Source organism: Miscanthus floridulus, chromosome 5 (genome assembly GCF_019320115.1).
Source record: "Miscanthus floridulus cultivar M001 chromosome 5, ASM1932011v1, whole genome shotgun sequence".
NCBI classification, from domain to species: Eukaryota; Viridiplantae; Streptophyta; class Magnoliopsida; order Poales; family Poaceae; genus Miscanthus; species Miscanthus floridulus.
The window spans coordinates 44,721,538-44,733,463 of record NC_089584.1 but is presented as its reverse complement, the minus strand read 5'-3'; the positions used below and the strand labels follow the sequence as shown (position 1 = coordinate 44,733,463).

Here is an 11,926-nt window from a genome sequence, read left to right as displayed (position 1 = left end):
GCGGGTTTGTGCTACCAGTATCCATGCGGAAATTACCTTTGCCATCTTTAGTCCTGGAGATGCTACTCATCAGGGTTTAGTCCAGTGGATGCTACTCATCAGGGTTCTACTCATCAGGGTCCTACACATTGGCCCTGCCTGTTTCCTGCGCATGGAGGCGTTGCTATTGCATCCCAATCTCTTCTCTGCGTGTGGCGCACGCGCGTGTGGTGTGGAGTGTGCGAGTAGTGTGCGTCCAAATTATACCCTATCAAAAAAAGAAATTCATTAAAAACGATATAGTCTAGAAATTATAAATAATATCAGTAGCGCCTTATTTATCCATAAATAAAATTCATGGAGGTCAAAGATAATTTGGGATAAATTAGAAATATCGGACAAATCCAAATAAGGTTCAAGTTGAATTCAATAAATTTAAATAAAATACTAATAAAAGTAGTTATTTCCTATATTACAGATAAATACTCTTTCCATTCGAAATTATAAGTTACTTAGATTTTTTTGGGTATATTTATTTTGCTATATATATACGCCTTGTTTGCTTGGCTTATAAGCCGTACTTTTTCAGCCAATGAACAATATTTTTCTCTCATAACAAATCAGTCAACAGTACTTTCAACCATAGCTTATCAGCCAAGCAAACAGGACACTAGATATTACAATATGTCTAGAGACGTAACAAGATCGATGTACCATAAATTCAAATGGAGGGAGTACGATATATCGGCGGATAAAGAAAACCTGGTGCCCAAGAGCACAAGGAGCTAAAAATGGCCTCTCGCTGTATGTCAACCACGTCGAGTGTGCCAATGTGTAGGAGTCTATGCTATCGTGCCATGCTTACTTTCAAGCGATTTCACATCTGGAATTGTGGCCCACAAGCAAGAAATAGCAAGGGTCTTCTTACCTCCATAAGCTTTTTTTAACTAATTTATTGACTAATTTTTTTCCTTGAACTCTAACCCAAATATTACTTCATTAATTTCGAAACTATTTATATCACCTCCGGTAAACTAACAATAGTTTTGAGGGCAGTTTCATCCTTTTTATAAAAAAAAAACTGGTAAATACTCTCTCTATCCCAAAATAGAAGTCGCCCTCGCTTCCCAAAAAGTAAGTTTTTTTTAACTTTGACCAATTATATATAAAAGAATATTAATATTTATAACACATAATTAGTATCATTAGATAAATTATTAAATATACTTTCATAATAAAGTTGAGAAAGTTTGACCTGCACGCATTCTATAACGACTTCTATTGTGACGGAGGGAGTACATGACAATATTTTTTAAACTATAAAAAATGTCTCTTAGCTTCTAAAAATTCTGAGAAAATCCTAGAGATAGGGTAGGACACAAAAAACTCAAATAAAATATTTAGAACTCGTGAAAATATCTCTAGACGCTTTCTAAAATAGATTTAGCTCTAGAAAAATGAAAAAAAAATAAAAAATCTAGAAAAAACTTAAAACATTCGAATTGACTACTAAATGTGTTTTAAGAACTTTCCACAACAAAAAGAATGAGATGAAAACTGCATAAAAAGATAGCTTGAATGTGTTTATTATTAATGATGGTAGCAGCAAAAATTTGTTGGGAGGGGCGAAATTGTCATCTCGATATGAACATAACAACAATTTCATAGTTCTGTGACGACAATGAGAATTAGAAAACTGTAAAATGTCAAATAATGGCACATAGAGGAAACGAAGAATTTTGATGGCAGTGAGGGAAACCATAAAAATTCTAATGGCATTAAGAGAATCTAAAATGGAACCATGTGACAAAGACTAATCTTCTCTAGACGAGGTGGTCTATCAGTAGTTCATTCCATGAATTTTAGTGAAAATATTTCATTCATAATGTGTATACCAATTACTTGCTTTTAGAGATGAAGTGGTAGTAATTTAGCACATTCCATATCATAAACCAAATGAAAAAAAGGAAAGGCTAGGAAAGATGATTCACGATAGTAGTTTCTCGGTCCTAAAATATAAAGTATTTAAGTGATTTTCAGATAAAATAAGAAGCTCGGCAAAACTACATCTTACCTCTCACTAATTAGGATGGAGATTGTTATTTTCCTTAGTCGTTGGTTGTCTGTTTTGGGTGACCCCAAGTTTAAAAGGAACCTCATTCTTGCAAAAAAAAAAAAAAGACAGAGGAGAGAGGGGGTTACGGACCCAAAATAACTTGTATTTTGGTATAAATTTTGAACTCTAGATCCCTATATTTTTTAACAGGGGAGTACGTGCGATGGGTCTTGTCCTTGTGACATATGCATCCTATCCTTATTTGGGTACCATATGCATCTTTTGGGCTTCTATTAAATTGAGAAATTGGATTGTACATCTTTTTTTTACATCAATTTTGATAAATATAAGGTGTCACAAGGATAATGTAAATCGAAGCTACTATTTTCTATCTGACTCGTTCCTGTATGGATCCATGGAAGATTCCACCTTCGTCATAAATTTCAAAATCGTTATGGTTATTTATGTTTCCAATGTGTTAAAGACGTAGCAGCCGGTAGATCTTTAGCTAGCGTGTATTATCTTATGAGAATATAGTATGGTATAGATACCTAGAAGCGGTATGCATGAAAGTCTTCTTTTGACAAAAGGATAATCCTAGAGTCCCCTTCTGGGTTTGGAAGAGTGAAAATTTTCAAGAACCCGAATATGATATGGTGAGAATTTTCTTATGATAATCATCCACGTCTTAAAGGTATCTTAATGCATGATGATCTAACGATTTTTACACACACCCTCGATCTTAAGGATGCCTCAAATGGTTCTGAAGTAGCCACTATTTCAGCAAAGCCAAGGATTCCTTATAGTATGGGTCTATCGTCTATATATACTAGGATGGGAGGCGAGCTCCGCTGCGCCCGCTCCAGTCCAAGCCGAAATTGTTTTATGTGCAGTGGACCAAAAAATTTGGAAACCCACGGCGTAGCCAGCCATACATGCCAAAGAAATGTAAAACAGAAATGCTATACAACACACATGTGTTTTAACACAAAAATACGCATGGATTTTTTCCCTTGCCAATCAGTGTCCCGCCAAGCCATCTTGTCGGAGCTGCAGGGCGTGGACGCCACGCCACTACGGCCTCAGGCGGGTACCAGGTGAGCGCCTCGGGCCTGGTGCAGGGCGTCGCACAGTGCAGTCACTCGGCAGCAGTTCCGATGTGTACATGGCGCGCAGTGACTCAGAACGGATTTGGCTCCAGGTATCTGTGATTTGTCCTTCCATAGAAAAAAATTATTTCTTGTGATCTATAGATCCATGATCTTGTGATTTATGATTGTCTAGAGGTAGAAGAAAACTGGAGGTAGAAGGAGGGTGGAGGCTGTTGGATCTTAATTCTATGGTGCAAAAAAAATCATGTGTTCAAACTGCATAAAACACATGGTTGTTGAGTAGACAGACCCAATGCAAAAAAATGCAAATAGAATTAAAAAACCATGTATTCGTCTGTAAACAATACACGTCCTATTGAGACATCTAAACATACATGTTAATTCGGTTCATGAAAATAATAACTACAAAGGATCATCTTAAAAAAAGCATAGGACGTCCTTAGTAGTATATTCTCTATTTACATATCCATGTCCACCGGTAGTAATCTCCTCTACGTCCATTGTCGAGCCTGTAAGGCTGCAAGTACACACCCACTCATAGTTGACTTGCTGGAAAATTCCAAAAGAAAAAAGGTGAATACAGTATAGGTAAATAATAGGCATATGGGTACTGAAATAGACATGATGTTGATGTTACACACTGCAAAAGCAATAAGATCATATTTGATCTTATAAACCTGAAAAGGAGGGAATTATACAAAAGCAAAGGCAAGCAGAATAAGGACGAAACATGAATGCCTACACCTAAATTCTTATGATATAGAAAAATGAGGCAACTGAGAATGGGAAGGTTTTTGGACTGACAGTTGCTTCCTTTTGGTTGACCAAAGGAAGCAAAGGCAAATATGCACACATCGATCAGAATGGGTGGTTTCGATATTCTGGCTGCGAAGGAACTAAATTCCATAAAGTGGGAAGGAGCACCATGGGAAGCAGTTTTCCAATAATGGTCAGCTAATCTAGGTCCTATATGAACTTCACTTGGTGATGAACGCATGTACAAAGAAAGTAGACTAAACCTTAACTCTGAACGAGAGAGAATATAACTTGGTTCAGCATATTCGATACTACAAAAGAAGCTCATATCAAAAGCAATACAATCAGAGTAAGGTTATATCCCCCAAAGACCAAAGAAAGAAACAACAAATCTTTGCAGTGAGAATTTTCTAGTAAGCCTACATCGTTCCCTATTAAGATTTTAGTAAACAGGGGTTCCTTCTTAAGATGTGAACCTAGGCAAAGCTACAGCAGGTAACTAAAATTGGTATGGCAAGAATATTTATGTAGTGTTTCACCACGGTTTGAAAATGTAACAACACAAGTAGAAAGCATGAATATTACATCCATTTAGACAGTAGCAGTCCTTACCATTCCAGAATGCCTTGTTGAGCTTGTCAATAAGCTTCTGGATGTATTCAGTGGAGCATATTGTACAGATTAACAGCAGCTGTTACCAAATTAGTTTGGTGGCCTAAAAAATCATAGACCAAACACATGATCTAAAACCATGTTAATGGAGGGCAACACACCTGAGTAGAATTGAAATAGCTTGCAATTGATGCTGCATGTAGATGCCACATTAGTTATGTCGAGAAAGAATAATAATCTATAAAGGAAGTTTCTTTGTTATTTGGAGGAAGCGCAGAAACAGTTGGGGGTGGTTGTAGAACGACTGGAGCCTCTCCTCGCTGGAACTCTCGATCGATATAGAGGCAGGGTGTGCGGTGGCGAGTTCCATTTTTACCTCCATGGTCAGATGGTTTTCTTGGAATCTGAAAGTATAAATAAGATGAAGGAAGACAACCTGTGTCAGAAATTGTGTCAAGCGATACCTGCATAAAAAGGTGGCAGCAGCAGCCGTCTAAGACAACTAAAACTGCTAATTCACCTTTGCTACCTAATGTTGATGTCTCAGAGTAGAGCACTGTTGCAAATCACTATAAGACATGAATCTTTATAGCGGAGGCCCAACAAAATAGCATGATAGTTAAAAAGAACAACCTGAAATGTCACTTTCCTTTGTCCCTTGGTGATAACTAAGATCATATTTATTTGGGAGCTAGCACTTGAATCCACTCAGACTCCATGGAACAACAATTTTGAACTAAAAATGAAATTATTTGCCCCAAAACATACCACACGATGCCCCGACCTAGTGTTCCACATTCCATCGAACAGGTTGCAGGCAAGTACTGGACGCTTCATCCTGTAGCCATGATCTAAACCATGTTAATGGAGGGCAACACAACTGAGCAGAATTGAAATAAGCAGTGGGTCCATATCAGATCAGAGGCATCAGCTGTGCTCCAAATAGTGACTGCATCGTGCACAGTTCACTGGCAACAGCTCCTCATTCTCATTCTCACAGACGCAGAGAACAGAAGCAAGGATTGGGAGATTGGAAACTGATGGAGAGGACTACCATATTGATCGCGTTCGCATCATAGGCTCAAACAAATAGTGGAATAAGAAAACGAATCGGGAAAAGGAGGAAGATTTCGTGGATGAATGCACCAGATCCTTACGACTCTGATGAAGGGGAAGGCAGTAAGCGTGTAAGCTCAAAACTGTGGCCGCGTCTCCATCATGGATCTGTGCACGCAGCCACCAGCAAAGCCGGCCGCCGTATCTGCCGGTGCTGCCGCCGGGGGAGAGGACGCCATGGCCGCGTCTCCATAGTCGATCCCCGGACGCAGCCGCCATCAAGGACAGTCACTGCATCCACGCACGCAAGAGCCAGCAGGGCCTGCAGCTGCATCAGGAAGGAAGGGGGCGACGCTCCCGGCCGGGTGAGACGGGCGGCGTTGGCGCGGATCCATGGCGAGGCGACGGAGCGAGCGAGGGAGAAATGACGACGTGGAGAAGGCTGAGTGGCTGAGTTGGTCGATTTGTTAATGGCGGACTGGTGGTCCCAGTCGCAGGCTGCGTGAGACCAAGCGTGTGTGGCTGGGGGATATGCACCGAGCGGCGCACACAGAACTGGATTAGCCGGTACTCGTTGACCAAATAGCGGCCGGTAGACGGTAAAAATTGGCAGGTGTCAAAACGGCATTGGCCGACGCCACGCGGATGCCCTTAGTGAAGCACGTTTTATTCACGGTTGAAGATCATCTAATCTAATGCATTCCACTATGCCATCGCTATGGTACGGTGCATTCTCCTCACAGAATATATATGGATCAGAAAACTTTCAGGTAATTTAATCTGATTAACCACCGACTACCCGATCTGCTTACAGTGGAAGTTGATAGCTACAGGCCGCGACATGGTTGTACAACAAACTAGCAAGGTGCCATGATCGAGAGCTGAGTAATCCATCAATATATATATATATATATATATATATATATATATATATATATATATATATATATATGCCACTTAGATCCACAAACTCTCTAATCATACTTCTGGCACTCTAATGTTGTTTAAATATGCCACTTAAATCCATAACTCATCGGATCAAGGTTTCCGCTCGCATTGACCGCTACGACCGGCCGGCAGAAATGGCACGGAAGGTGCATGTGCCGTCCCGTCCCTACGTGTGTTCTACTTCTAGCAGTATCACGTCGCTGTCCAACCGTCCGTCCGTCCGTACGCCGTCGTGGTCGCTACGTTTCGTGCCTCGCCGAGACGGCCGCAGGTGCCCGGCAAGTTCACGTGGTGCGCGCGCACCGCCACCAACCCAGCACCCCTCCCCCTCTTGGGTGTTGACCCGTTGGGTGTCTCCCACCTCCTCCAGGCACCGTTCAACGCCGCCATGGGCCATGGCAATACAAATAGCGCCCGGCAGCACCACGGCGGCGCGGAGACGCCTCCCACGCCGTCCAGCTTCACGCCCAAGGACAGCTTCCTGATAGACTGTGGCGGGACGGCGCCCGTGACCGCCGACGTCAAGTCGTACAAGACGGATGCGCAGGCCAACCACCTACTCTCCGCCAACGACGCCATCCGCGTCGCCGCCAACGACAAGGCCGACGTGCCGTCACCGTTGTACGCCACCGCGCGGGTCTTCAAGGAGGAGGCCGTCTACAGCTTCCCGCTCACCGTGCCGGGGTGGCACTTCATCCGCATCTACCTCTTCCCGATCAAGGGCGGCGACGTGGACCTCACGTCGACCACCTTCAGCGTCGTCACCGATGACAACGTCCTGCTGCACAGCTTCACCTTGGAGAACAAGCCGGTGATGAAGGAGTACGTGATCAACGCCATCGAGAACCACCTCGTGCTCAAGTTCCAGCCGCTCAAGGGCTCCGCCGCCTTCGTGAACGCCATCGAGGTGGTGAACACGCCCGACGAGCTCATCACTGACTCGGCGCTGGCCGTCGCGCCGCTGGGCGAGATCACCGGCATCATGCACGACGCGTACCAAGTCCTATACCGGATCAACGTCGACGGCCCCGCCATCGGCCCCGCCAACGACACGCTGGGTCGGCGGTGGGAGACCGACGCGGCGTACGTGCAGACCAAGGAGGCGGTGAAGGACGTGTCGGTGCCCACCAGCACCATCAAGTTCCCCGACGGGACATCCCGGCTGGTGGCGCCGACGCTGGTGTACGCGAGCGCCGCCAAGATGGCGGACGCTGACGTGGGGAGCCCCAACTTCAACCTGACGTGGAAGGTGGACGTGGACCCGTCCTTTAGCTACCTGGTCCGCCTCTTCTTCTCCGACATCATGAGCAAGGCCACCAACGACCTCTACTTCGATGTGTACATCAGCGGGCGCAAGGCCGTGTCTGGGCTGGACCTGTCCACGGTGACCGGCGGCGAGCTGGCGGCGCCCTACTACAAGGACTTCGTGGTGAACTCGTCATCGCTGGAGGGCGCGGACGGCAAGGGGAAGCTGAGTGTCTAGGTCGGGCCCATGGGGCAGGACACGGGGCGGATCGACGCGCTGCTCAACGGCATAGAGGTGCTCAAGATGAGCAACTCCGTGGGCAGCCTGGACGGCGAGTTCGGCGTGGACATGGGCTTCTCGTTGTGGCTGCTCCCCCATCCACACGGGGCCAGTCCTTCACCGCCAGCGGCAAGGGCGGGTACGGGTCCCACAAGAGCGGCAACACCTTCTCCTCCACCATGGGCCTGGGGCGGTTCTTCTCGTTCTCCGAGATCCAGATGTTGTCCAAGCTGCGGCACCGCCACCTGGTGTCCCTCATCGGCTACTGCGACGAGAACCAGGAGATGATTTTTCTCTAGGCTCCAGCACCCGTGTGGTCGTGCCGTGACCATGGCGCCTGCTGCATGCGGCGGCGGCGGACGTGGTCGCTCTCCTCTGTCGCCTCTGCTGGGCTGCCTCGTCATCTTCTCGTTGCTCTGCACCGTCTGCCGCGCGCAGGACTCGGGGCAGCTGCACGTCGCCGGCACGTGCGGCTTCATCGCGCCCGAGTACTCCGTCGGCCACAAGGCGTCGCGGGAGACGGACGTGTTCGTGTTCGGTGCGCTAATGCTGGAGGTGGTCACGGGGCAGCTTGCGCTCCACGCCGGCGACCCTCGGTGCCCGCTGTTGTTGCAGTGCGCTCTGTCCCCGCCACGTCAGCAAAAATCTTGATCCGATGAGTTATGGACCTAAGTGGCATCACGAGAAAGTTCAAGGGCCTACGATGCATATACATATACATATATATATATATATATATATATATATATATATATGTTGATCACGTCCAGTATCACGATGGCGGTCCGCGGATGAGCTTGGTGATGGTGAGAGCGATGCTGCAGAGCTGGTCGACGTCGCGGTTGCGCGCCGTGAGGACGTTGCGGTGGTCCGGCACGCCCTGGCACCCCCGCTGGCACAGCTTCACCTCCGCCTGGTTCGCCACCACCAGCGCCTCCGACTCGCTGTACGCCCCCGTGTCCACCGCCGACGTCGCGTCCGACAGCTGCTCCACCGCCGACTCGTACCTGCATGCACTCGACCGGGAGTGCTTGTCAGCCACACATAGCACTCGAGGAAGGCAGCCAGCAGGCAGAGACAGACATGACGCACTGACCTCTCGCCGCAGTCCTCGAGGCACTGCTGCAGCTGCGCCGTCTTGTTCTCGAGGCTGTCGTCGTCGTAGATGCTGGAGAGGTAGGTCACCGTCTCCGACGCGTTCCGCTGCGCCGCCTGGATGGCCAACTGGGCCAGCCCCGCAGTGTCGGCCGTCTTGGACGACGGGTCCGCGGACAGCGTCGCCACGCACAAGTCCTGGTGCCCCGTGGTCTGCTTGCACACCTCCTCGAGCGAGTGCTTGCTTGACGACGGCGCGGCCGTAGGTGCCGCCGTGGGGTCTGCGGACGCCGCGGCGAGGACGAAGACGGAGAGGATGACGCCGACGCCGACGGCGGCGTAGGACGTTTCCGAAGCCATATTTGGCCCGCTCTCTCTTGTCCTTTCCTTTGCGCTGCCTCAACCATTTTTTGGGGGCCATAAGTGATTTCCGTATTATCTTGCTCGACTTGACTAAATTAAGGTAGTGAGAAAGCTGATGCCTTGGCTAAATTAAGGACTATTAGGTTCGTCGTGTTGGTTTCGTGGTTGTGGCTGCTTGAATGAGGAAAACAGATACGGCTGAGTGCTGTGACTTTGTTAAGTAATCTGCTGCTCCCTGTATCAACGTGCGGTAGGGATAGTTGTTGAAAAGCTTCCTGCGGTTACATTATAGCCGCTGCAGGAACAGACGTCGAAAGGCTCCCTGCCTCACTGTATTCACAGCAGGGGCAGGCGTCAAAATCAGTCGTACTGTCACATCTAGTCACTGTAGCAGCATGACAGCCTAACATGTTTGTGCACTAGGATTAGATAGGTAGAGTTGTATATATAGTTTTTCACTGTAACTCAGTAAAGAGAGCCAGTTTAGTTTTGCCATCTCCTGCTCCGACCAACGCTGGTGCTTGTGATGTATGTGTGTGCGCTCCGTTTCCCCTCCCTTCTTCTACCTCTAGCCATAGTGTGTGGTCGGCAACGCTGGTGAGTGGTCGGCTCATCCGTTCCGAAGATCTAGAGGCCAACAAGTGGTATCAGAGCCGTATAAGCGCAGTCGCCGGACTAACCGCTGGCGATGACGGACGGTTTGAAGATGGGCGACAGCAGCGGCGCTGTTGTGGCTGCCCAGCCACGATAGGAGGTCGTTGTGCGCACGGTGTGGGAGGTTAGCGACATCAGTTGGCCGACGCTGACTCGCACCAACTATGACGAATGGGCGGTGAGCATGAAGGTCAAGCTCGGAGCCCGAAGGCTCTGGAATGCTATTGACAAGGGCACCGACAACGAAAAAGACGACATGTCAGCGTTGGAAGCTATCCTCGCTGCTGTGCCAGCAGAGTGCAGGGTGTCTGTCGACAAAAGATGCTCGGCAGTCCATCGAGGGGTATCCCACGATGATAGATCTGTCGTAGAGGTGAGCGAGATCAGGAGCGAGATGGTAATACAAGCACTAAGACACAAGATTTAGATAGGTTCGGCCGTCAGTATGACATAATACCAACATCCTGTGTTCTAATGTATTGCATTGAGATGTATAGGTCGTTGTCCGCTAGGGGACTCCTGCCTCTCCTTATATAGTCTGGAGGGGCAGGGTTACAAAGAAAGTATCATATTTGGTACTATACAATAGCTTACAGTGCATGCCGAGCAGCGCCGTGCACGCCTTGATCTTGTGGGCTGGGCCACCTCTGATGGTGCGGCCCATGTCTTGTCTTGTGGATACCGAGGGCCATACCCCTACAGCTAGTCCCCGAGCTTGACAGTGGGTGACGTAGTCACGTGGTGCCAGGGTCAGAAAGTAGAAGACTAGCCAAGCAGGCAGCCAGTCCCCGGGCATAGCCTTAAGATGAGAACAAGCACATTCACCGCAAGGTGAAGTGTGGCCACTTAGTCCCTGAGCCTGCTGGAAGATGAAGAATGAATCTTGTAGCAGGGTCAAAGAAAAAGAAGTCTAAAAGCTTGTTGACGTCGTCTGACATGCGCGTATCAAGACCCCAGACGTACTGCCCAATATCAGCACCCTGATCCGAACAGCATGGAGCAGCTTGATAGCACATCGACGAGACATAGCAAGATTCGACCACCAAGGGAGCACCGAGGAGTCCCCGGCGTCGCTGATGATATCTGAGCACCGAGGAGCGAGGAGTCCCCGACGTCACTGGCGATGACCGAGCAACGAGGAGCGAGGAGTCCCCGACGTCACTGGCGATGACCGAGCACCGAGGAGCGAGGAGTCCCCGGCGTCACTGGTGATATGCGAGCACTGAGGAGCGAGGAGTCCCCGGCGTTGCTGGCGATGTTCGAGCACCAAGGAGCGAGGAGTCCCCGACGTCGCTGGCGATATTCGAGCACTAAGGAGCGAGGAGTCCCTGACGTCGCTGGCGATGTCCGAGCATCAAGGAGCGAGGAGTCCCGGTGTCGCTGGCGAGCACCGAGGAGCGAGGAGTCTTCGGCGTTGCTGGCGATGTCCGAGCACCGAGGAGCGAGGAGTCCCCGGCATCGCTGGCGATGACTGAGCACCGAGGAGCGAGGAGTCCTCGGCGTCGCTGGCAATGGCCGAGCACCGAGGAGCGAGGAGTCCCCGATGTCGCTGGCGAGGTATGAGCACCGAGGAGTCTTCGGTGCAGCTGGTGACGTCCGAGCAGCGAGGAGTTCCCGGCGTAGCTGGCGACGTCCGACCACCGAGGAGTCCTCGATACAGCTTGCGACGTCCGAGCAGCGAGAAGTTCCCGGCGCAGCTGGCGATGTCCGACCACTAAGGAGTCCTCGACGCAGCTGGCAACATCCTAGCAGCGAGGAGTTCCCAGTGTC

The 11,926-nt window shown here is 48.9% G+C and overlaps 2 protein-coding genes and 1 long non-coding RNA gene across 4 annotated transcripts; 1 reads left to right on the top strand and 2 right to left on the bottom strand.

Moving 5' to 3' along the window:
* Positions 1–3,389: 3,389 nt before the first annotated feature.
* On the bottom strand, positions 3,390–6,076 carry LOC136452092 (uncharacterized). Of its 2 annotated transcripts, none has more exons than XR_010758745.1 (3): positions 5,149–6,076; positions 4,516–4,919; positions 3,390–3,696 (listed from the first exon to the last, which is right to left on the bottom strand). It is a non-coding gene; the product is annotated as an uncharacterized lncRNA (long non-coding RNA). The 2 variants fall into 2 exon arrangements; XR_010758746.1 differs by having other exon boundaries at positions 3,403–3,696; positions 5,284–6,076.
* Positions 6,077–6,593: 517 nt separating this feature from the next.
* Positions 6,594–8,015, top strand: LOC136449896 (probable receptor-like protein kinase At2g21480). Its single transcript, XM_066450130.1, has one exon. The coding sequence runs from the start codon at positions 6,908–6,910 to the stop codon at positions 8,000–8,002; it is 1,095 nt and encodes a 364-aa protein (XP_066306227.1). The 5' UTR covers positions 6,594–6,907; the 3' UTR covers positions 8,003–8,015.
* Positions 8,016–8,792: 777 nt separating this feature from the next.
* Positions 8,793–9,515, bottom strand: LOC136449899 (cell wall / vacuolar inhibitor of fructosidase 2-like). The gene is made up of 2 exons (XM_066450132.1): positions 9,141–9,515; positions 8,793–9,051 (listed from the first exon to the last, which is right to left on the bottom strand). Exons 1-2 carry the CDS (start codon positions 9,497–9,499, stop codon positions 8,817–8,819), a joined length of 594 nt encoding a protein of 197 aa, XP_066306229.1. The 5' UTR covers positions 9,500–9,515; the 3' UTR covers positions 8,793–8,816.
* Positions 9,516–11,926: the final 2,411 nt, after the last annotated feature.